Source organism: Saccopteryx leptura, chromosome 4 (assembly GCF_036850995.1).
Source record: "Saccopteryx leptura isolate mSacLep1 chromosome 4, mSacLep1_pri_phased_curated, whole genome shotgun sequence".
Lineage (NCBI taxonomy): Eukaryota > Metazoa > Chordata > Mammalia > Chiroptera > Emballonuridae > Saccopteryx > Saccopteryx leptura.
Window position 1 is genome coordinate 116091485 of NC_089506.1, and position 25337 is coordinate 116116821.

The 25337-nt window shown below is 43.1% G+C and overlaps 2 protein-coding genes and 1 pseudogene across 5 annotated transcripts in view; all 3 read right to left on the reverse strand.

The window, feature by feature from the left end:
* The window catches only part of SMAD9 (SMAD family member 9), an 86801-nt gene extending 79682 nt beyond the window's left edge, over positions 1–7119 (reverse strand). For both annotated transcript variants that reach the window (XM_066381069.1, XM_066381068.1), the window contains exon 1: positions 7060–7119. The gene's annotated coding sequence lies outside the window, so the exon portion shown is untranslated. The remainder of the gene's footprint in view (positions 1–7059) is intronic.
* Positions 7120–8715: 1596 nt separating this feature from the next.
* ALG5 (ALG5 dolichyl-phosphate beta-glucosyltransferase) overlaps positions 8716–25337 on the reverse strand; it is a 53862-nt gene continuing 37240 nt past the window's right edge. The window contains exons 9-10 of one of the 3 annotated variants that reach the window (XM_066381070.1): positions 24505–24590; positions 21174–21376 (exon numbers count right to left, since the gene is read on the reverse strand). In XM_066381070.1, coding sequence (XP_066237167.1) covers positions 21261–21376; positions 24505–24590 — 202 coding nt within the window. In that variant the 3' untranslated portion in view covers positions 21174–21260. Of the gene's footprint in view, positions 8897–21173; positions 21377–24504; positions 24591–25337 lie in introns of those variants that run through there. The other 2 variants (XM_066381071.1, XM_066381072.1) reach the window with 2 other exon arrangements.
* Positions 11904–15861, reverse strand: LOC136403296 (dnaJ homolog subfamily A member 1 pseudogene; annotated as a pseudogene).

The following is a 25337-nucleotide window of genomic DNA, read 5'->3' on the forward strand; positions in this document are numbered from 1 at the left end:
GAAAAATGATGGAATCCGAGTCCTTTTCTGAGCTGTTTCCTGAAACGCATTACTACCAAATCAGTTCAGTTTAGACATATGAATTCAGAAAGCAGCTTCCAGCACTTAATGGAACTCTCCCATCCATCAAACTCTCCTTAAAAAAATATCTGTGAATCGCCTGACCTGTGGTGGCGCAGTGGATCAAGTGTCAACCTGGAAACGTTGAGGTCGCTGGTTCAAAGCCCTGGGCTTGCCTGGTCAAGGCACATACGGGAGTTGATGCTTCCTGCTCCTCCCCCCTTCTCTCTCTCTCTCTCTTTCTCTCTCCCCCCTCTCAATAATGAATAAATAAAATCTTTAAAAAAAAATATGTGTGAATCAACTCTAAACCTTCCACAGCTCACAGGCACTTGGGACAAAATCCTTGCAGGCTTTCAATAAACTGCCCCAATTGACACTTCCAGGTCTATCTCCTAGCTACCCCTTTTACAATTATTGCATTTTATAAAAACAAATAAAAAAACCTGAAAATAAACTGCCTTATGACCCAGCGATTCCACTTCTGGGGATATACCCAAAGAAACCCAAAACACTAATTTTTTTTTTTTTTTTGTCATTTTTCTGAAGCTGGAAACAGGGAGAGACAGTCTGACAGACTCCCGCATGCGCCCGACCGGGATCCACCCGGCACGCCCACCAGGGGCGCTGCTCTGCCCACCAGGGGGCGATGCTCTGCCCATCCTGGGCGTCGCCATGTTGCGACCAGAGCCACTCTAGCGCCTGAGGCAGAGGCCACAGAGCCATCCCCAGCGCCCGGGCCATTTTTGCTCCAATGGAGCCTTGGCTGCGGGAGGGGAAGAGAGAGACAGAGAGGAAAGCGCGGCGGAGGGGTGGAGAAGCAAATGGGCGCTTCTCCTGTGTGCCCTGGCCGGGAATCGAACCCGGGTCCTCCGCACGCTAGGCCGACGCTCTACCGCTGAGCCAACCGGCCAGGGCACTAATTTGAAATAATACATGCCCCCACCCCGATGTTCACTGTAGTGTTATTTACAAGAGCCAAGATCTGGAAACAGTCCAACTGTCTGTCAGTAGATGAGTGGTTTTATACATTATACAATGGAATACTACTCGGCTAGATGAAAGAAATCTTACCTTTTGTGACAGCATTGGTGGACCTGGAGACGATTATGCGAAGTGAAATAAGCCAGTCAGAGAAAGACAAATACCATATGATCTCACTTATATAAATATATGAAATCTAATGCACAAAATGAATAGAACCAGATTTATAGAGACAGAGCAAAAATTGACAGCTGTCAGAGAAACTGGGGTGAGGGGTTTGCTGAGAAAGGTGAAGGGATTAAGCAAAAGGAAAAAAACTAACCCTGACAACAGTACAGTGAGTGATGACCAGAGGGGAAGGGGGGGTAGCAGAGGGTCAAGGGGGACACGCGGTGATGGGGAGACTTGACTGGGGGGCATGCACACACAGTACAATATACAGATGATACAGCACAGAACTGGGCATCTGAGACCTATATAATTGTATTAACCAATGTTCTCCCAATAAATTCAATAAAAAAATTTAAAAGATTTTTGAACCAGCCAAAAGCAAACAAAAAATCCCATCAAATATATAGTCAGTACTCTTATAAAAAAGCACACACACCAAAGCAAATCTATATATGATCAGCTTCCACGCAGTTTAACAGGTTAAGAGTGAAAACTGTCAGTCTGCGGAAGAAGACCCCCAGGGCGGAAGCCGGTTTGGAAGGCACAGGGCAGGCACTGCCGGGATGTGCGCTCAGCGCCAGCCAGTTCAAGCTGCTGACCTCACCGTGTTCAACCACCACACTTCCAAACCTTCCCTACATTTTTTCAGAACGAATCCCCAATGTTGTAAACACATCTGCCTGGGTGTCTCCAAACGCAGAGGCACACTTCACAGACTCTGTCCAGGGGTAGAAAACTGGGCACTGTAGTTCTGGAATGAATGGTCATCCCTCAGAATCCAAGTGTTTGTAAATCAGAGACTGCCTTTCATGACCAGAGCAAGAAACCCATTTTGTGACTGAGTAACACACATTCCCTATGTATAGTTCCTCGAAGAAAAATTTGAAAAACGAGGAAAGGAAATATTAAATTTCTGCAAGGGGAAATTCATACATAAAATAATCCCTACTGGTGATATCACCTAATCACAATACCAAAAAGAGAGATTTTAATGTTTAGAATTTTCCCCCAAAAAAGAAAACCAAAATTGTCTTTATAGAAAAAAACAGAACTTTGTAGGTCTCTTTTACATTTATTTATTTTACAGGTTAAAATTTGTGTCTTTGAATTAAATATCATTCAGGACTAAAGAGGAAGAACCAAAATATTTTCAGTTTATGACTTCAAAGTGATATAGCAGCTCCGGACATTCACATTTATAATTTGTTTCTTAATATTTATGCATTTAATGTTAAGTTTTAAATTTAAATTTTGTGCCAATTTCTGATTCTTTAGAAGATTGGTTCCCAGTTGATTAGACTTCTCAATTAATAAAACTGCATAATCAACCTGACCAGGTGGTGGCACAGTGGATAGGAGGTCAGTCAGCCTGGGATGCTGAGGAACCAGACTCAAAACTGAGGTCACCAGCTTGAGCACAGGCTCCTGTGGCTTGAGCATGGGATCACAGACATGACCCACGGTCGCTGGTTTGAGCAAAGGCTCATTCGGCTTGAGTGCAGGTTCACCAGCTTGACTGTGGGGTTGCTGGCTTGAGCATGGGATCATAGACATGACCCATGGTGGCTGGTTTGAGCAAGGGGTCACTGGCTTGAGCATGGGATCATAGACATGACCCATGGTCGCTGGTTTGAGCAAGGGGTCACTGGCTTGAGCATGGGATCACAGACATGACCCACGGTCACTGGTTTGAGCAAGGGGTCACTGGCTTGAGGATGGGATCATAGATATGACCCATGGTCGCTGGTTTGAGCAAGGGGTCACTGGCTTGAGCATGGGATCACAGACATGACCCATGGTGGCTGGTTTGAGCAAGGGGTCACTGGCTTGAGCACGGGATCACAGACATGACCCACGGCCGCTGGTTTGAGCAAGGGGTCACTGGCTTGGCTGGACCTCCCCCCCCATCAAGGCACATATGAGAAAGCAATCAACGAACAACTATGAGTTGATGCTTCTCATCTCTCTCCCTTCCTGTCTCTTTCTCGCTTAAAAAAAACAACAAAAAATTGCAAAATCAAATATACTATATTAAGAATGATATTTATAACAAAATAAATTATATTTTTACATTAAATTAAAACTATTGATTCTGAATCACTTAACAGAGTATGATGCATTTTAAAGTGTGATTTAGTATTGTATAGTGGTCAAGGCACACAGGGAGATTCAGCTTTGTGACAAGGCTGATAAAAAGACCCTCAATATAGCAAACCTGACCAGAACAGCTCATCTCAGGAACAGTCTGCTTTTTCTCTGTAAGCATAGTTTGAAACATATACACTAAAAACAGTATCAACTTTTATGCAGCTACTGGTGGGGAGGAGAGGGTCAGCATATCCTATTAGCAATTTTCTGTGGACTCATATTCGAGTTTCACTGCTGTAACCATATCATATTAAAATCTATTTGGGGGGGGGTTGTTTGTTTGTTGCTAACTGGTTTCCATTGTGTGTTTAGTGAGTCTGACATGGAAAACTGTTAATGCAATAAGAGTCTCGTACAAGCACTCCTGACTGCGTAGTGCTTGGGAGAGGGAGGCTCCACTGGGCAGGAGCGTTTCAGGACCAGCTCTCCACGGCCTCTGAAAAAGTCCTCAGCTCAAGTTCAACACTGGTTTCTTTGAGATGAACCGTTAAGACCTACTGTATGTGGGTGAACCTTTTACAGATTTTATTTCAGAGGAGACCATGGTTCAATGAAAGATGTGTTATTTAATTACCACTTATTGGCTGAGAACTATGCAGGGCACTGTGGCCGGCATTAAGGGAATGAACAGATAAGATGAAACATGGTCCCTTCCTTCACAGATTTTTGAAAGGATCACCTGTGGAGAAGGAACACATCAGCATATAAGCAACTTATTACAGGACAAGATATGGCGAGAATGGAAAATGCAAAGAGCCACCACAGCTCAAAGGAGGACATACCTGTGAACAGGGTCATCAGACAAAAGGTCTGTGAAGACAGCATCTAGGCAGGGCCATAAACAATGGGGAAGATGCTTGGCCTGAGGCTGAGAGCAAAGGACAGCAGCATGTGCGGCTCAGGAAGGTTCAGGTGGAAGGGGCAGGATGCATTCCAGCTCCAAGGTTAACACCCAGCTCTCATGTACACTGGCTCCTAATGCCAGTAACTCTCTTGAAATCTCAACAACTTTAGTTAGTACCTGTTTCTTAACAGACATAATTATAGGAATACTTATTTTAAAAGGTTAGTTTATTTTCAAGTGATATTTGGGGTTTTGTTTGCTGTTTAAGTCCCTACTCATGACGTGGACATTCAAGAAGTTAACAGAAAAAAAATCACTAATGTGCTCATACTGTTTAAAGGTCTTATAAATGTACTGTTTGCTTTTGTTTTGAGTTAGAATAATTTTTGAACTTAATAGCAACAGTAACCAAGTAAATATAAATCCAACAGACTAGAATTACAACCATTAGAAGAGATTCATGCTTTTGAAATGCTGCTATATTTACTGTTTTATTCTGGACACTGCCCTGTTTCTGAATTTCTTTCTAGATGTTACACAAGCAATACACAGAGATTCTGCACTAAGTTTCTTTATGATTTAACATAATATGTTTTGCAAATTAAAAAAAATTATTTTCCATAACCTATACTGCCCCTTAAATCAGAATGCATTCTTTGGATCAGTATTAAGGTAGAATATGATGAAATTACTGTTCTATTTTTTTTGCAGAGGGAATGTCGGATATAAACTAGTTAGTTGTCTAAATGCATAGTGACCATTTACTAAACACGATCTCTCCACCTTGGCAAAGGAATGTACACCCTTCTTACTCAGAATCAAAACTATATGCAAAACTGAAATAAAATATTTTAATACTTAAAATTTCTTAACATATTTTTTTCTCCTCCAACAGACAGCAGTTATCCAAGATTATCAGTTGTTTATTACTTATAGATAGCATTGGCAATGTTTCATTAAAAAACAAAACTCTTCATTATAATTTCCTTTCCTTAGGATATCAGAGATGCAATAGTTGACATCTGAATTATTTCTGACTACTCATTAACTGGGGATGTAAAAATAAAAGAAAAAGATTTTAAGAAAAGTCAAATAGTTTATGCTGACTCTTAAGTATTGATGACAACGTTGTGAGAACTATAAATACTTAGGGCGCAACCTCAAATTTGTTTATAACATTGATTTTTAGTAAACACAGTGCTGAAGAAAAATGAGTCTGCTCAGATTATGGCTATATTGGCATGCTCTTAAACATAGCTGGAAACCAGGGAGCTGAAGCACAAAACACTTCTGACAAAGACAGCCAGTCAAGCACAAAAATACGTCGGTTGTGTCAGAACAGACTGCGACCCAAGTTTGTCTGCTAGAAACAGTTCAGTTGCCATCAATGAAGGCAATTATTATCACTAAAAGTTATTTTTATTATTTGAAACTTCTGTCATATTATATTTAAAATGCTCCTTATTTATAAACTATTACATCACTTCCTTATCTGCAGCGTCCTTCCTGGATAACCACAAACTTGAAAGTGGTCCAAAATCTTGTTTATGGTTTCCTACAAGCACAGGGGAAACTTACTTATTGAATTGTCTACTTGCAGTTAGGAGAATGTCTGGGTTTTAACTTTTACTTCCCTTTTAAATATAGATCACTATTTTTAAAATGTAAACATCCAATGGCATTCCCTGGCAGGGACAGGCATCTTAAGAGAGAAGATAAGCCTGTGGTATTACCATTTCACTCACCCAGAAGGACGCCCCAAATGCTTGGTAATGGCTAAGGAGGGAGCATTATTATTATTATCCTCTTTACGACTAAACCACACTTCTAAAAGATCACCTGGTAAGTCAGGCAGGACACCGAATCGGTACTTGTAAACCAGATTCATTAAAAGCAATCCTGTGTCCTGAGGGTGTGTACAGGTGACTGTGTATTACTGGGTAAAAGAATTTACATGCAAGTTTATTCCCAAACTAGACTGACATCATTTGTAAGTTATTTATTAGGGGGTACCAACAGTTCTAGCCCGGAAACATGTCAACAAGAGTATTTCTAAACTATCATTTCAAATGACCACCATCGCGGATGGGAGGAAGGAGGAGCGATACCTGGAAGACTTGTCAGCGATCAGCCTTCCATAAAAATGTTTTCCCCGCGCCCCTCCTTCCGATCATAATGCCGGCGTCACTCAGTCTCCTCCATCTATCCCCCACCTCGCCCCCTCCCCTCCGGAGAGAGCTGGCACCAGGCGGCGGGCGCAGGGAGGACAAACATCCCAGCTCCCCGCGCAGCCCAGGCGCGAGCCCAGAGCCACTCCGGTAGCATTCCCAACTTTCACGTCCCCCCCTCCGCGCGCCTGAAAGGTGAGCAAGGATAAAAGCTGGGAGACCGGAGCCAGGGAGGCCAGCCGAGTCACCAGAGCTTCTCCACGTCTGTCTCTCCGCGGACCTCCCCCATCCCCACTCCGGCCAGAGCTAAAGGGTTCCTCGGCTCCGAGTCGTGGGTGCGCAGCCCCGCGCGGGGCGGCCCAGGAGGTGGGGAGCGAGCACGCACCCCTACTCACGCCCAGGCCCCGGCCCGCACGCCCCGCGCCCACGCTCCCGCCGTGGGGCCAGCATCCTCCAACAGGTCCCGGGGGCCAGCAGCCCGGCGCGCGGCCACCACCCTCGGAGCTGCGCCTTGCAGCTCCTCGCCCGCCACTACCCAACCCACCCTCTCCGCCAAGAAAAGCGGGGACGGAGACTACAAAGAGCCCAGCCGCACACACCAGCAGCCGCTAGCACTTCCCCCTTGGTAGGGAAACTGAGCCCTGCACGCACTCGCCGGTCTGCGCCGGGCAGAACACCTCTTACCTGTCCCCGCGACGGCACTCCGCCCTCCCCCACGCCGCGTCCGGCCGCTCCCGCCCCCGCTCCCCGCCGCGCACTCCCTGCTGCTGCGCGCGCCCCGCGGCTGCAGTGCCCGGCGGCGGGGGGAACCGAGAAGGCGGCAGCGGCGGCCCAGCCGGCGTCAGTCAGACTGGAGCCGTGGAGCCTCCTCGCCCGTATTAGTGCGCCGGGCTGGAGAGCGGCCAGCAGCCTGCTTCGGGCCGCCCCGCCCGCCACCGCCGCTCCGGGAACCCGCGCCAGGGGGAGCCCGCGCCGGGGAGCGCCGCCCGCTCGCCCTGCAGCCACGTGCGCGGGACCCGCGGCCCCCGGCTCCGCGGTCTTCTCAGTCTCCTGGCGGCACCGCGAGCTGCTTCTGTCCGAGACCAAGCCCCCTGCCGGGACCGCAGCGCGGGACTCGGCCAGCGGGGGTCCCCTCACGTCTCCCGCCACTCCACCCACTGCTTTCTACCTGGAGCCTCAGACCAAGAACGCTTGTTCCCAGAATAAGACCAACAGATGGGTCTGAACCCCTTCCCCCGCCCTCTACCCCTGCTACTTACAGTTACTTGCCGTTTGTTTCTTATTAGCTTTTGGGAGTCATCGTTTCGCCCACGGACAGCGCCAGAGCAGCTGGTTTGCACCGGCACCGGCGTAGGCAGACGACAATCTAATCTCTGAGTTGGTGAGTGATAGTTAAAACTAGCCATAAAATTACGTGGATTGTCATTTCCTTGCGTGTATTTATTGGCCTAACAGCCGTTAGGGTATAATATTATCTAATCTAATAGAGATACAACCTTATGGATACTGAGCAACGCTTCATGTAAAACCTTGCCTCAAGGCCTGGCTATACCCCCTAGGTAGCTTGCCTTTTGAGGTTGCTGTGGACTCCTGAGAACCTACTTCAAATTGCTCTTAGTAAATGCCACCAACCTGCTGACGACCTTTGATTCCCCAGCCAGGAGCTCTTCATAAAAAAGGCATTCACTGCAGAGGGGAAAGTGGATAAAGTCCCATAGGACAGTCTTCAGTTTGCTTCTGTGCATGGAAAAATCAGTCCTCCAAAAGGCCCTGGTACCCCCTGCATCGTCTCCCTATGGCAGTTACCATTTTTGCATTATACTGTTGTAGTTGAGCAGTGACCTTGTGTAAAACAGCATTCGTAGAAGAACCTTAAACTCGAGGTGATAAAATCATCTTTCTACACACCTGGCCCGCTTACCCTGTTCCAGGCTAGATGTTAATGTGCGACTGCTCTGAGTGTGAAATACCAGGAAGCACTTGGACTTCTTAAAGCTCCAGAGGGTGCTGAACGTATTTTATTGCTGGTAAACTAATTAGATCCTCACAATTGACAGCCACTTAAAAGTGACTCACTTTAGAAAAAAAAAAAAACATTATTAAGAAAAGAAATGACCCAGACACGACCTTAGTTTCCTTCTCTTATGTGCTAGGGACACAGTGTGGACAAGGACTATACAACCTCTGCCCGGCTGGCTTGGCTCCTGGCACCGAGTCTTTTAAGTTATAGAATTCTGGCTTTTGGCAAGACTTGGACTTACAGATTTTGAATGTGCAGTTGGCTTTTTCTTTTTTTAATATATATTTTTTTATTCAGTGAGAGGGGGAGAGGCAGAGAGACAGACTTCAACATGTGCCCCTATGGGGATCCACCTGGCAAGCCCATTAGAGGGCAATGTTCTGCACATCTGGGGCATTGTTCCATTGTTCAGCAACTGAGCTCTTCTTAGTGCCTAAGGCAGAGGGCATGGAGCAAGCCATCCTCAGTTCCTAGGGCCAACTCACTCCAATGGAGCCATGGCTGCAGGAGAAAAGTGAGAGGGGGAGGGGTGGAGAAGCAGATGGGCGCTTCTCCTGTGTGCCCTGACCGGGAATCAAACCTACAACATCCACATGCCAGGCTGACACTACAACTGAGCCAACCAGCCAGGGCCAGTCTGATTTTTCTGTACATTCTTTTTACTTACCAAGAGATTTTGGCACCTAAAAGTTAGCCTTTCACACCATTGCTATCATTTATTTCTCAAATCTACTGTAGAAAATCAGTCCATTGTAGACCCAAGAATGATCGGATCTGGTGAGTTCTAAGAAGAACATGCCCTCTCTGGGGAAGAAAGGTCAGTGCTGATGTCCCATGTTTTGGAAGCTGACTACCCTTGTAACAGGAAATCCAGATGCTTTACTTTGTTTTCCTTCCTCTTGATTCCTTGATTGCCTGCTATCCTACTGCTTGTTAGAACTTCCACTAAAAGACTACATACATAACAGGAATCATATGAGGGGTGATAATTAGTCACAGGTTGTGACTTGGTGGGACCTCCAGTAAAATTTTTTTTTAAAGATTTTATTTATTCATTTGAGAGAGAGAAAGAAAGAAGACACAAGCGGGGAGCAGGAAGCATCAACTCCTATATGTGCCTTGACCGGGTAAGCCCAGGCTTTCGAATCAGCAACCTCAGCTTTTTTTTTAAAGATTTTATTTATTCATTTGAGAGAGGGAAGAGAGAGAGAGAGAGAGAAAGAGAGAAAGAAAGAAAGAAGACACAAGCAGAGAGCAGGAAACATCAACTCCCATATGTGCCTTGACTGGGCAAGCCCAGGGTTTCGAACCAGCGACCTCAGCTTTCCAGATTGACACTTTATCCACTGAGCCACCACAGGTCAGACACCAGTAAAATTTTGATGACACTAAGCTCCTGCTTTCTGAAATATGAGCTCTTGGTGCAGCACGCATTCCTGCAGCCTATAAAACAGCTTCCGTACCTATGAGAGGGCTGGTTCTTTTTCACTTGTGTGTGCAGCATAGGACAAGCTTGTAACAGTCTGTAGTAACCCACAGATACAGGAATTCTGTTTTGTACATCTGTTGTGCCTTCTGTTCAGTCTAGCATTTAATGGTTCCATTCTGAGCCATAACAAGGAATGGTGGCCTATGCACCCTTCCCACTTCTAGTCTTATTCCTGCTTTTCTTCTGCAGCACTGTCCTGTGTGTCTTTTCTGCTGCCCCCTTGTACTTTCCCTCAAGAGACAGCCTTCATTCCATAACTGTTACTGAACACTTTCCTGAGGACCATATGTGCACAGGCACTGGCCCGCAGCACGCTAGGTCTGACTGAGACACACACCAACAATTCTCATGCAACTTCTTGTGTCACTTAGGGGTTCAGGCACAGGGCAGATGGCAGGGAGGTCTTCACTGAGGCGCAATTTCAGCTATACCTTGAGTAAAGACCGAGTGCCCTGGTAGCCAGAGAATGCTGTCCCTAGTCGCAGTGCGCACACTTTCTGGGTGCTGGCTTCGTGAACAGAGTGCGGGCTGTGTTTTGGCCAGTGACCTGGCCCTGAGATGCTGGCACCATTACATGGGCTGCCTGATACCTGTGTTGTGCAGAGTTCTGTCAGATTTTGAATATGGAAAGTCTTCCTAGGAAAACTGTCAAACTCATTGGATAAAGAAAATGTCACAAGGAAGGACAACATCCGAGAAACACAGTGTGAATGCAGCACAGGAAGGAGCATTTGAGCATCTTGGTTTAGTGGCGAAGGTAACAGCTGTCTTGTGCTGAGAAACTCCCCTTTCTGGGCCTGAGTCCTCTTACCTCCCCTCACTTCACCCCTCTCAACATCTTGGGGGATGAGAATTATTATCACATTTAACAGCTGAGGAACCTGAAATGCTTAACAAAATGTCCCCAAGGATCTGATTTGTAATTCTAACTCTAGTCGTCCTGACTCCAAACCCTGATGTTTAATCACTGCCCCTCACAGGCTTTCAGGAACTTGAAGTTGAATTGGAAAGTGAGCAGAATGTGACATGGGTAATGTTCATTAAGAAGAGAAACCTACAGGCTATAAAGGAGAAGTGGGTGGAGGAAAAAAGTTGAAAGGGAGAAGAGGGAGGGAATCAATGAGAAAACCACTGCTACCATCCAGCCATGGGGTCAGTGTCTGGACGAGAGTATCTGGGATTCTGGGAAAGGCCAGAGGGGATGCATTTTATGGACATTTTGAAGGGAAAATGTATAGAAGGACAAAAGAAAAAAATACTGGGAGAATAAAAAATCAAGGGTGGGAGAAAACTGATATCTTTGGAAGAAATTGGTGCTATATGGAAAACTGCCTTGAGGGGAAAAAAAAATCACCCTCATCCACAGTTCCCAAAAATCTCAGTTTACTTAGTTTTTTTTCCATGTAGCACAATCACTACATGAAATTATACGAACTAAAAAGTTGATACGTATAACCAGCATTTCAGTCTAAGCTCTTCCATGTACATAGCTGAAACTAATTACAAAGTATAGCCTAACAAATGCCAAGGGAAATATTTTAAAAGTAGTTCAGTTTTTTTAAATTGATTGATTTTAGAGAGAGAGGCAGGAGGACACACAGAGAGAAACATTGATTTCTTGTTCTACTTATTGATGCATTCACTGGCTGATCCTTGTATGTGCCCTGACCAGGGATCCCATCAGGAGGATGCACTAATTAACTGAGCTACCTGGCAGGGACTAACGTAGTTTTTATAGGTATTAAACTTATCTTGCACACTTAAGTCATCCTACATACAAAGCAAAGGCAGAACCTTTATATTTGAGTTCATTCTTCATTTAACTTTCAAAACACTAATATAGTTGAATATTAAAACAAAAACAATAGCAAGTACTGAGCATATTATGACTATAGCCCTTCACTCATCCACTCCAGTATATAAAAGGCCAGCAGTGAGTGTTATTCACCATCCCCATTAAGAGGTCTGATGCTGGACACCACTCTAGGTGAGGTTCATCCTCCTCACGCGTTTTCCATTTTACTGGTGTCCTCTTACTTGATTTGGACCAAAGTCCATCAATTCTACCTGGTCCACTGCATCAGCCTCTTCTGCTTCCTTTCTTTCAGGTAGAAGATTTTCAAGCAAATAGCATTTATCAGGAGAGAGAAAGTCATTCTCAGGGAGGAGAGAGAAAGTCTTCTCAGGGAAGTTTACCTTAAATTCAACAATTAGGTGACCCTTTTCATATGGTCTATGATAAATTGGCACGCCTCCCTTCAGCACACACTTGGTATCTCCATGCTTGACAATCTGACCTGTGAGAGGTGATGACTAAGGACTGGTTGTCAAGAGGAGATACCGACTTCTGGAAGCCACACAGTGTTTCAACTGGTTGTATGTCCATGCACATGAAAAGGTCTTCCCCTTGTCAAATGAAAACAGCATGGTCCTTCTGGTCTAAAACAATGGTAGTATCTCCTGGCCCCAGTCCTGGTTCCTGGTCTCCTTCACCATGGAATGCTATCTTCTGGTCATCGTTCATGCCTTTGTCAATATGAACTTCTAGAATCTTCTCTCGAACTATCTTCCTTCATTGCAGGTTTTACATCTATATTTAGGATTGATCTGTTCCCCATGGCTCTCTGGCATGCCACGCACACAGACTGAATTGGCTGAACCATTCCAGGTCCTGTCTGATGGATTCTTACTTGCATCCCAGGCCCTCAGCACTTGGGACAGCACTGTACTGCTCCTTTGTTACCACCTCGGCCTTCCCATTTGTCACAAATCACATTCTTCTGCAGAGCTAGTGTTCTTTTTGCACCATTATATAAATCTAATGTTACTGAGAGCTGATGCACAATATTTTTAGCTCTCCTTTCTCTGCATCCTCCTCTTCCTCCAAAAATCATATCAAAGATGTGCATGGGGGAGCGAAACCGCCACCTGCTCCACCTTCTTCAATGGCCTGTTCTCCTCTTTTGTCATAGAGCAGGGGTCCCCAAACTACGGCCCGCGAGGGCCTTTTACCCGGTCCCTGCCGCACTTACGGGGATTCAGCTGGTTCCCTGATTCATTTCAATTGTAAGCGCCAGAGCACTTACAATGGAAATAATGCACCCGCCGCTATACAGGAACTCTCTTTCCTGTATTGCGCTCAGCGCTCACTGTCCTACCTAGATGATCACGTCGCGACGTTGTAGCGCACGATGTGCGTATCTAGGCCTGACAGACTGAAGACCGCGGCGCCGGGTCCACAGTGCGGCAGCGGCTGCCGCACTAGGTAAGTATGTTTTTTATTTATTTTTTAATTGGATTTTAAAAATGGACCTACATTGTGGGCAGAGACCTGAACCTACATGGGAGGCAGAGACCTGGATCTACATGGGGGGCAGAGACCTGGACCTACATGGGAGGCAGAGACCTGGACCTACATGGGAGGCAGAGAATTGGACCTACATGAGGGGCAGAGACCTAGATCTACATGGGAGGGCAGAGACCTGGACCTATATGGGGACAGAGGGCATGGACCTACATAGGGGGCAGAGGGCATGGACCTACATAGGGGGCAGAGGGCATGGACCTACATAGGGGGCAGAGGGCATGGACCTACATAGGGGGCAGAGGGCATGGACCTACATGGGAGGCAGAGACCTGGATCTACATGAGGGCAGAGACCTGGACCTACATGGGGGGCAGAGGGCATGGACCTACATGGGGGGGGCAGAGGGCATGGGACCTATATGGGGGGGCAGAGAGCATATATATATTGGTATTTAACTATTATCAATTTGGAATCCCTAGGAAACAATGACGTCAAGAAAGAAAAATTGACTCAGAGTGTAGGATATTCAAAGAACAGTGGACTTATGATTACTTTTTCATGCAGTACAAGGAAAGAGCTGTGTGTTTGATATGTCAGAATATAGTGTCTGTGTTCAAAGAGTATAATTTGCGTCAACACTATCAAACTCAACATAAAGATAAATATGATTGTTTGGTTGGAGATGTGAGAAAAGATAAAATATTAAAACTGAACAATTCATTGTCAACTCAGCAAAATACTTTTGTGAAGCAGAAGCAGCTAAATATTTCATCACTGCGAGCAAGTTTTCAAGTTGCCAAGCTAATAGCATGCGCTGGCAGACCATTCGTGGAGGGAGAATTTGTTAAAGAGTGCCTTCTTTCTGTTGCCAAAGAGATGTGTCCAGAAAAGGCAGACTTATTTAGTACAGTTAGTCTTTCAGGATCTATAATAACATGAAGGATTGAAGAAATGGAGGACAATTTGCATCAGCATTTGCAAAATTCTGCGAGAAAACTTTCTTATTTTTCCTTGGCACTCGACGAGAGCAATGATGTTCGTGATTCTGCACAACTTCTAATTTTTATTCGTGGGATGAATGACAATTTCGAAGTCACAGAAGAGCTTGCTGCACTGCAAAGCATCAAAGGAACAACTACGGGAGAGGATATCTATGAAAAGGTTTCCCAAACTGTGAAGGATTTGGAGCTGGACTGGGCTAAACTATCCAGTGTGACAACTGATGGTGCGCCTAGTATGGTGGGGCCTAAGAAAGGAGTAATTGCTCGCATTAACTTAGAGATGGACAAACTTAACCATTCTCATCCATTAATAGCCATACACTGCCTCATCCACCAACAAGCGTTATGTCGTAAATCACTGAAGTGGGACTCTGTTATGAAAATTGTGGTACGTTGTGTTTACTTCATTAGAACTAATGCACTAAACCACAGGCAATTTCAGGAATTTCTGTCTGAGCTAAATGTGTCCTATGAAGATGTTCTGTACTACACCGAAGTCCGTTGGCTGAGTCGAGGGAGAGTTTTGAGACATTTCTATGACTTACTTCCACAGATTACAGCTTTTATGCTTTCAAAAAACAAAGAAGTACCAGAGCTCAATGATGCAGAATGGAAATGGCACCTTGCCTTTCTGACAGATGTAACAGAGCTACTCAACAGTTTCAATGTGCAACTTCAAGGAAAAGGGAAGCTCATCTGTGATATGCAATCACATGTAAAAGCATTTGAAGTAAAATTAGGCCTCCTTATTAAACAAGTCAAGGAGGAAAATTTCTGCCATCTCCCCTTAACTCAAAATCTGTTAGCAGAAAAACCCTTGATTGCATTCCCAAAAGAAGTATGTGTGGATTCACTGGAAAAGTTGCAAAAGGAGTTCCAATTTAGATTTAAAGAGCTTCATCTCCATGAACAGGACATTCAGCTTTTCCGTAACCCATTTTCTATTGACATTGAAAATGTGGATTCAATTTACCAAATGGAACTGGCTGAACTGCAGAATTGTGACTCTCTGAAAGACGCATTCAAGTCAAACAACTTGCCTAATTTCTATGCCTCTCTCTCATCAGAGACATATCCTAATATCAGGAACCATGCTCTTAAAATGTCAACAATTTTTGGCAGCACTTATGTCTGCGAACAGACATTTTCTAGGATGAAAAATTTTAAATGTCCAACCCGATCTAGACTAACCGATGAACACTTGCATCATTTGTTGCGGCTAGCAGTGACAAATATGGAACCGGACATTGACTATCTGATTAGCCAAAAGCAAGCCCATAGTTCCCATTGAAATGTTGGTAAGTTTGTTGATTAAAATTTACTTGTTCTTTATTTTAAATATTATATTTGTTCCTGTTTTGGTTTTTTACTTTAAAATAAGATGTGTGTGGTGTGCATAGAGATTTTCATAGTTTTTTTAGTCCAGCCCTCCAACGGTCTGAGGGCCAGTGAACTGGCCCCCTGTGTAAAAAGTTTGGGGACCCCTGCCATAGAGTCTCCTTTTCTTTGCATCAGAGAAGACTTCATAAGTTTGAGAAATCTGTTTATACTTCTCTCCCTCCATTTGGATTCCTATCAGGGTGGCACTTCAAGGCCCTTTCCAGTTTTTCCTGGGTGGCATTGGATTTGACCCCCAAAACATCATATAAGTGGTTTCTTTCACCATTTTTGACAGGCGGTGAGTGGCCCAGGCACATGTGGGGAAGCGGGAAAGAATTGCTACGTGCAGCTCAGAAATCTGCCGCTCCTCCCCCTCTCACCACCTTCTGGAAAGTTTCTGCCACTCTATCCAGTCCTCTATTGAAGGACACTTTGATTGTCTCCATGTCTGGGCTACCATAAATAATGCTGTGATGAACATGGTGTGGGGGGATGCATACATCTTTGTGAATAAATGTTTTTGAGTTTTTTGGGTAGATTCCTAGAAGAACGAATGTTGGGTCATATGGTAGTTCTATTCTTAATTTTTTGAGGAACCACCATACTTTCTTCCATAATGGTTGTACTACTTTACATTCCCACCAGCAGTGAATGAAGGTTCTCTTTTTCTCCACAGCCTCTCCAACACTTGTTACCTGTCTTGTTGATAATAGCTAATCTAACAGGTGTGAGGTGGTATCTCATTGCAGTTTTGATTTGCATTTCTCTAATAACTAATGAAGATGAGCATCTTTTCATATATCTGTTGGCCATTTGTATTCCTTCCTGGGAGAAGTGTCTGTGTAGATCCTCTGCCCACTTTTTGCTCATTTTCTATTCAGATTATTTGGTGTTGAGTTGTACGAGTTCTTTCTATACCTTGGGTAGTAACCCTTGTAAGAGCTGTCATCTGTAAATATCATTGGGTTGGCTGCCATTCTGTTTTGTTGGTGGTTTCTTTGCTCTGCAGAGCTTTCTGGTGTGATATAATCCCACATGCTTATTTATGCCTTTACTTCTCTGGCCTTTGGAGTCAAGTTCATAAAATCCTCTCTAAAACCAAGGTATGCAAGTTTAGTACCTATGTTTTTTCTTCTATTATTTTATTGTTTCAGGTCCTATATTTAGGTCTTTGATCCATTTTGAGTTTATTTTTGTGCGCGATGACTAGTTTCATTCTTTTGCATGCGGCTTTCCAATTTTCCCAGTGCTGTTTATTGAGGAGGCTTTCTTTTCTTCATTGTATGTTTTTGGCTCCTTTGTCAAAAATTATTTCCCCATATTCATGTGGGTTTATTTCTGGGCTCCCAATTCTGTTCTGTTGGTCTGTGTGTCTGTTTTTCTGCCAATACTATACTTTGTAATATAATTTGAAGTCAGGGAGTATGATACCTCCACCTTTGTTCTTTTTTTCTCAGGATAGCTTTGGCTGTTTGGGGTCTTTGTGGTTCTGTAAAAATCTGATGGTTTCTTGTTCTATTTCTGTGAAAAATGCCAGAATGTTGGGTTTGTATTAAATCTGTATATTGCTTTGGGTAACATGGCCATTTTAACTATGTTGATTCTCCCAATCCATGAACATGATGGAATCTTTTCTTTTTTTGTCTATTTCAATTTCTTTTAAAAATGACTTGCAGTTTTCAGTGTATAGGCCCTTCACAGCCTTTGTTAAATTTGTTCCTAGGTAGAAAATGTTCCTAATTTTGAACTGCAAAGATGTTGTCTTCCTCAGCACGTATCTGGCTCTTTTTGATCTTTGAATTGTTGTTTTTACATTTTCTTTTCCAAGTAGAGTATTTGAGGGTAGACACTCTTTGAACGTAGAACTGCTATTGATTTCCTAATTGTACAGTAAATCAGTGGTCCCAACCTTTTTAGGCCACGGACTGGTTTAATGTCAGAAAATATTTTCACGGACTGGCCTTTAGGGTGGGACGGATAAATATATCATGTGACCGAGACAAGTGTCAAGAATGAGTCTTAGATGGATATAAGAGGAAATCTGGTCATTAAAAAAATATATAACATCGTTCAGACTTAAATATAAATAAAACGGAAATAATGTAAGTTATTTATTCTTTCTCTGTGGACCAGTACCAAATGGCCCACGGACCGGTACCGGTCCGCGGCCTGGGGGTTGGGGACCACTGCAGTAAATCCTTAAGTCCACCGTTACAACAATGCTTAGAAGCTAGGCATTCACTATATGCTAAGAGAATGATGGAATTAGTGAATAATTTATAAAAAATATTTTTATCTAAAATCTTGACAGTGTATATATATTGTTACATAAAGGACTTGTACTTTCTCGAGGATTCAAATGTAAATTCACACCACTGGATGGCTGGGGCATGTTTTGTGGGCACCGTGACTCTCTGGGCTCTGGTTTTGCTGTCCCTGCTCTGATAGAATGAGTTAATATTGAGTTACCTATGCTCTTCTTTCATCACACTCTCTCACCCCGCCCCCTTCTTATTGTGGACATTCCTAGGTCAGAGAGCTAGTACACATGCCTTCGTTTTTCTGGGAGCATTTCTAATGGACACTGTGATCTTCTGCAGACAAGGGCCACGGCTGCAGTCTTGTCTACTCTCTGCCCTCAGTTCTTTCTCTAGGACTGTTTTTCAATGTAGCAATGGAGGCAGGTTTCCCTTACTCCCACAATGCCATCCCCTTAACGACCCCCAATCAGCAACTCTCAAAATGTTCTCTATATCTATGATTTGTACTTTTTCATGTATTTCCCTTTTTAAATTCAAATATTGATAGATAATGAATTTATTGCCATTTTATTCATATTTTTTATCTTGCTTCTTCTTAGAAAAAAAAGACCCTTTAACATTTCATGTAATACTGGCTTGGTGGTAATGAACTCCTTTACCTTTTTCTTATCTGGGAAGCTTTTTATATGTCCTCACATGCTAAATGATAGCTTTGCTGGGTAATCTTTAGCTTTGCTGGGTAATCTTTGCAAATGATAGCTTTGCTGGGTAATCTTTGCAAGGGCTCCAGCACCGATTACTGCTGGAGCCCTTGCTGTACCGTCAGATCCTCTTTGGTGGGAGAATTGCCCACAGCCTCCACAAAGGACACAAGGAGGTTTTAACCCACTGCTGATATGCCCAAACAGAACTCCAAAAATGAACTAAACAAAACAGAGACAGGCAATCTACTAGATGCAGACTTCAAAACCCTGGTTATAAGGAGGCTCAATGATCTCAGTGAGAACTTCAACAGCATATAAAAAGACTGGTCAGAAATAAAAATACACCAATTGAAATGAAGAATAACTTACAGGGAGTCAACAGGAGAATAAATGAAGCTGAGAATCAAATCAGCAATTTGGAATATAAGGAAGCAAAAAAATCCAATCAGGAAAGCAAAAAGAAAAATTTACTTCTCAAAATAAGGACAGTGTGAGGAGTCTCTGGGATTTGTAGCAACTACCACATCATGGGGTGCTGGAAGGAGAAAGAACAAGAAATTGAAAATCTGTTTGAAAAAATGACAGAAAATTTCCCTAACCTGGTAAAGAAAATAGACATACAAGTCCAAGAAGCATAGAGAATCCCAAATAAGATAAACCCAAAGAGGCCCACACCAAGACACATCATCATTGAAATGCAAAAGGTTAAAGACAGAATCTCAGAAGCACCAGTTAGTTACCTGTTACCTACAAGGGAGCTCCCATTAAGACTGTCAATTGACTTCCCTACAGAAACTTTGCAAGCCAGAGGGTATTGGCAAGATATATTCAAAGTGATGAAATCAAGAACCTACAACCACCTGACCAGGCGGTGGCGCAGTGGATAGAACACTGGACTGGGACACAGAGGACCCAGGTTCAAGACCCTCGAGGCTGCCAGCTTGAGCGTGGGCTCATCTGGTTTGAGCAAGGCTCACCAGCTTGAGCCCAAGGTCGCTGGCTTGAGTATGGAGTCACTTGGTATGCTGTGCACCCCCCCCCCCCCCAAGGCACATATGAGAAAGCAATCAGTGAGAAACTAAGGTGCCACAGTGAAGAACTGATGCTTCTCATCTCTCTCTCTTCTGGTCTGTCTGTCCCTCTTTCACACACACACACACACACACACACACGAACCTACAAAGATTACCCAGCAAAGCTATCATTTAGCATGTGAGGACATATAAAAAGCTTCCCAGATAAGAAAAAGGTAAAGGAGTTCATTACCACCAAGCCAGTATTACATGAAATGTTAAAGGGTCTTTTTTTTCTAAGAAGAAGCAAGATAAAAAATATGAATAAAATGGCAATAAATTCATTATCTATCAATATTTGAATTTAAAAAGGGAAATACATGAAAAAGTACAAATCATAGATATAGAGAACATTTTGAGAGTTGCTGATTGGGGGTCGTTAAGGGGATGGGTGAAAAAGGTAAAAGAATTAAGAAGTACAAATTGGTTGTTACAGAATAGTTACATGGAATTAAAGTACAGCATAGGGAATATAGTCAATAATATAATAACTATGTATGGTGTTAGATGGGCATGAGATCTATTGGGGTGATCACTTAAGTTATAATAGTGTCTGACCACTGGGGTGTGCACCTGAAACTAATATAATATTGTATGTCAACTGTAATTGAAAGAAAAATGATTCAAATAAAATCACACATTTCCAAGCTTTTAAAATATAAAAAATAAAATATTTTTAACTTTATTTTTAATTCCATAAACATTATTACATGACTGTGGTATATAATTAAGTTCATGAGAATTATCAAGGTAATTTAGTTATCTTGTTAAAAACTACACTGCTCACAAAAATGAGATCAGGGAAAGTGCAGACACTCCAGTACTTTCAGCCTTCTGTATAATGCATTTTCACCAAGGAAATCAAAGTTCATTTTTTGCATCTCATTTGCATAATCAATTTTAACTTGTTTGCTTTTCTGATGTTCGTTTAAGAAAAAAAATTCAGATGCTTTTTTTTTTTTTTTTCATTTTTCTGAAGCTGGAAACAGGGAGAGACAGTCAGACAGACTCCCGCATGCGCCCGACCGGGATCCACCCGGCACGCCCACCAGGGGCGATGCTCTGCCCATCCTGGGCGTCGCCATATTGCGACCAGAGCCACTCTAGCGCCTGGGGCAGAGGTCACAGAACCATCCCCAGCGCCCCGGCCATCTTTGCTCCAATGGAGCCTTGGTTGCGGGAGGGGAAGAGAGAGACAGAGAGGAAAGTGCGGCGGAGGGGTGGAGAAGCAAATGGGCGCTTCTCCTATGTGCCCTGGCCGGGAATCGAACCCGGGTCCTCCGCACGCTAGGCCGACGCTCTACCGCTGAGCCAACCGGCCAGGGCAAAATCAGATGCTTTTATTACTTCATATTCACTTTGAAATATCCCCTAATTTTTGTGAGCAGTATATATTTCTCTGAATCATATTGATATAATCTTAATAAACAAAATTGCTGAAGCAAAAGAAAATCTGACTTTTGCTACAAACACTTTAAATTTTTCTTCTGTCCAAAAGATGTATAACATTTTTTTACTTATGGCAGTTAATTATTTAAAATTATTAAAAAGCAGACGATGTCATAGGTTTATTCCAGCTTTATTTAAAGTTTTAATTCAAATGAAACAATGTCACAATGGTACATAATACAATCAAAGATAGCAAAGAACCTAATTTGTTTTCCTGGTTTGTTCAAGCCTCCAGGCACCAGTTAAATACCGAAGTCGTATAAAAAGCAAGTCCCTGCCCATCTGTAGCCAGCTCCAAAATGGGACTAATTTAGAACCTGTGAATAAAAAATAATTAAAAATAAATTAGACTCAGGAGAAAATATATCAGTTTACAATTATATTTTAGAACTCAGTCTACATGACTTTAGGAAGTGTCTAGTGACCTTAATTTTATTTATATTATGTATGTATGTATGTTAAATAATTCCATCTGTACATTTAAAAATGATTTTTGGGACAAATTTTGTTTGCACATTACTTTTCAGTATTGTATGTACTACAAATAATCAAGCACACCTCTACACATAATACAAGTATACATTAATAAACTCAGGTAAGAAAACTAAGACAAAAACCTAATTTTTATTCTAATTCCACCAAAGATTCTCAGTCAGCTAAAATAAAGACCATCTTCACTAGGGCCGGCTTCTTGTCCTGTGGTTGCCAAATGGCAATGTGCTAAGCCTGCTAACTAGATGAAATTCACCTCTGAGCTTGTTCCAATACCTTATATTCCTAGATTTCACTCCTTGATATTGTCTTTTTAGAATGTTAGGAGTAGAACGTCCCTGTCACCCTGCAATTTTACAGGTTACTTAATGGGTGCTGGGTAAACAAGATCACATTACTAATTATTAACAATTTTCAGATTTAAAGCTAAGTGCTCTGGTTGCTTGCTTTTTATTTTTTTCCCTAGCTTTACTGAGGTGTAACTGACAAAAACCTGAAATATATCTGAAATGTACAATGTAACCATTTCATATACTGTACATATATAACTGTGAAATGACTACCACAGTCAAGTTAATTAACATGTCCACCTTAACTTTAAGTCACGGACAAAAGAATTAAACATTTTCTTTTTTACTAAGTTAGAAGTGGGGAGACAGTCAGACAGACTCCTGCGTGCGCCTGACTGGGATCCACCCAGGATGCCCACCAGGGGGCGATGCTTGGCCCATCTGGGGTGTTGCTCCATTGCAACCTGTGCCATTCTAATGCCTGAGGCAGAGGCCATAGAACCATCCTCAGTGCCGGGGCCAACTTTGCTCCATTGGAGCCTTGGCTGTGGGAGGAAAAGAGAGAGAGAGAGAGAAAGGAGAGGGGGAGGGGTAGAGAAGCAGATGAGCTCTTCTCCTGTGTGCCCTGGCTGGGAATTGAACCCGGGACTTCCACAAGCGGGCTGATGCTCTACTGCTGAGCCAACTGACTTGAGCCGAATTAAACATTTTCAATGTCGAACTAAGTAGTTTCTCTAAAAAAAAAAACCAAGAACAAAACATCCTGCAGTAAAATGAAACTTGGGAGAATTGAAATTGACAACTTCAAATAGCCCTACTATACTGAAGCAGAACCATGGCTGAGGGTTCTGGAAATGGGGAACCCAAAACTGCTCTACATGTTGGTTAATGAAAAATAATACATACAAAACAGCTAAAGATAAGTAAGATTGTTTTCACAAATGAGTCCAAACTCAGTGGTGAAAAATAAAGCCTATGGTCAGACTTCAGACAGTCCTGTCCAAGAACTTTGCCCTGGCTGCATAGGATTACCTGTCTAAGTAAATGTCTGATCTACATGTCACAATTGATCTTTGTAACTGTTACTTGTCTTACCTCTGTGGGAAGACAAATGAACATCTTGTCAGGAAGGTTTAAAATTTCATTACCCTTTTAATCATATTTATCTTCAGAGAAGACCTCCTTCACTACTTCGAATTTACACAGCAGCTTTCCTCTTCTAACACACTACCATTACAGTACTTTGTCAACTAGCCTTATTCTCTGTTAACTAGAGCAAACAACTTCATTCCACAAATCAGGAATTTGGGATACCTATAATTCATATTAGGATATAGCTATCTCTATAATGCAAATGGGCAAAAGCTATAAATAAAACAAATTTTTACTTTTTTATACTTCAATTTCCCATGGAGTTTATGCCATAGATCAATGCAGACAGATGACCAGAATTGACCACTACAAGTCTAAGCAAACTTTTCCCTGTTCCCTGACCCCCTCCGACCCAGGCTGCTCCTAAGATGAGCTTCTGTGAGCTCAATGAGTCAGTAGACTCCAAGAGGCTGGAATTAATTCTAGATTCTATTGTTTATGACTTCCATGATTCTTAACCTTCTTCTGTCCTTAAACATGTGAGGTTAGAGCAGTTAAAGCTTACTGCAACAAAGATTCTCCTTGGGCAGAGATGACTGCAACTGTGAATTAAAGATCATTCAAGGGTGAGCAAAAGACAAGACAGGAATATATTTTAAGTTCTACATAGAAAGAACTATCTAAGCATTTCTGAACAGAAGTTAAGAGTTATGGTAGATTTCACATGTTATAGATCTTAGAGACCTTTTACATTTTTAGATATATGTACAAATACTAGTTGAAGACTGGCTCTGAATGGAATGTAAACATTTTGAGTAAGAACAACTATAATTCCTCAAAAGACAATCAACCTGCCTGACTAGGTGGTAGTGCAGAGGATTGAGCATCGGACTGGGATGCGGAGGACCCAGGTTCAAAACCCTGTGGTTGCTGGTTTGAGCATGGGCTCATCTGGCTCGAGCACGGACGGGGTTGCTGGCTTGAGCATGGGATTACAGACATGACTCCATGGTTGCTGGCTTGAGCCCAAAGTCACTGGCTTGAAGCCCAAGGTTGCTGGCTTAAGCAAGGGGTCACTTGCCCTTTTGTAGCTCCCCGGTCAAGGCACACATGAGAACGCAATCAATGAACAACTAAGGAGCTGCAACAAAGAATTGATGCTTCTCATCTCTCTCCCTTCCTGTCTGTCTGTCCCTATCTGTCCCTCTCTCTGACGGTCTGTCAAAAAAACCCCACAAAAAAACAAAAGACAATCAACCTTGTTTCTACCTTCAGATCGCCGTGATCTTATCTTTTGTAGGAAGTTTTACTGAATTTCTTGGGCAGAAAGGTAGGTCTACTGGAGACCCCAGGACTGAGAAAATTCAGGAAGCAGTAAGGTAGCTGGAGGGTGGAGGGGATTAGTAGGCAGCATGCTCTGTGGGACTGCCTCTGGGAGTTGAGACAGCTGAGGAGGCTGTGGTGGGGGGAGGGGCACCAGTGCCAGCTGACTTTCCTGGACAACTGTACCCTCTCATCCCCCTGCCCGCCCCGCCCCTTAATATCAGCTATAGCATGAACAATATACTCACCTTCAATTTCAGTCCAATTGACAGCAATTTCTGCTATCGGTATTTTAAAGAACTGTGCTATGTAAAGTAGTTCTACATCAAATGCCCTGAAATGGAAAATATATTGGCATTTATTTTTAAAAAGATAAAGAGTAACCAAATCTCTACCTTGTCATGTGTTAAAGATACTTGCATGGCAGATATAAAGCTTCTATTATCAAACTGATGGTCAGCATGACATGAGATCAAATAAAAGCTAAGTAGTTCAGGAGCTTTAAGGCAAATAAAATAATCTGGTGTCACTGTATAACATTTAAGTGAGAAGTATGGTGTCTCTATCACAAATCAGAAACTCTAAGATGACGTCAGAGTAATGGCGGGGTAGGAAGCGATACCGATAAATCTCCCCCAAAACTCAACAAGATCTTCAACCAGAAACAGAAAAACCTATACTTGGAGCTTCCAGATGCTTCGCAATACACCCAAAAGTATGATTGAGTGAAAAATTGGCTAAATATATAACCAAACCCCGAAGGAAATAGGGAGTAAGAAATGCTCCGCCTTCCTCACTAACCTAAACAGGGCGGCTTTCTCTGGTAACTGTGAATATAGAAACTGAGGCGGGCAAAGGGGGTGAATACAAACGGCCGAACCAGGCTGTGGCACGGAGATCCAAGCCGAGGAAAATCTGATCCTGTGGCAACCCGGGCAATACAAGCTAACACTCGCGCCAAACCCAAACAAAGAAACTCTCAGAGGTAATAATGACCTGTTGGGCTCAAAGAGAAAATTTAGTTTTAAAAAGGTCCAAGATTGGCCTGACCAGGCAGTGGCACAGTGGTTAGAGTGTCAGA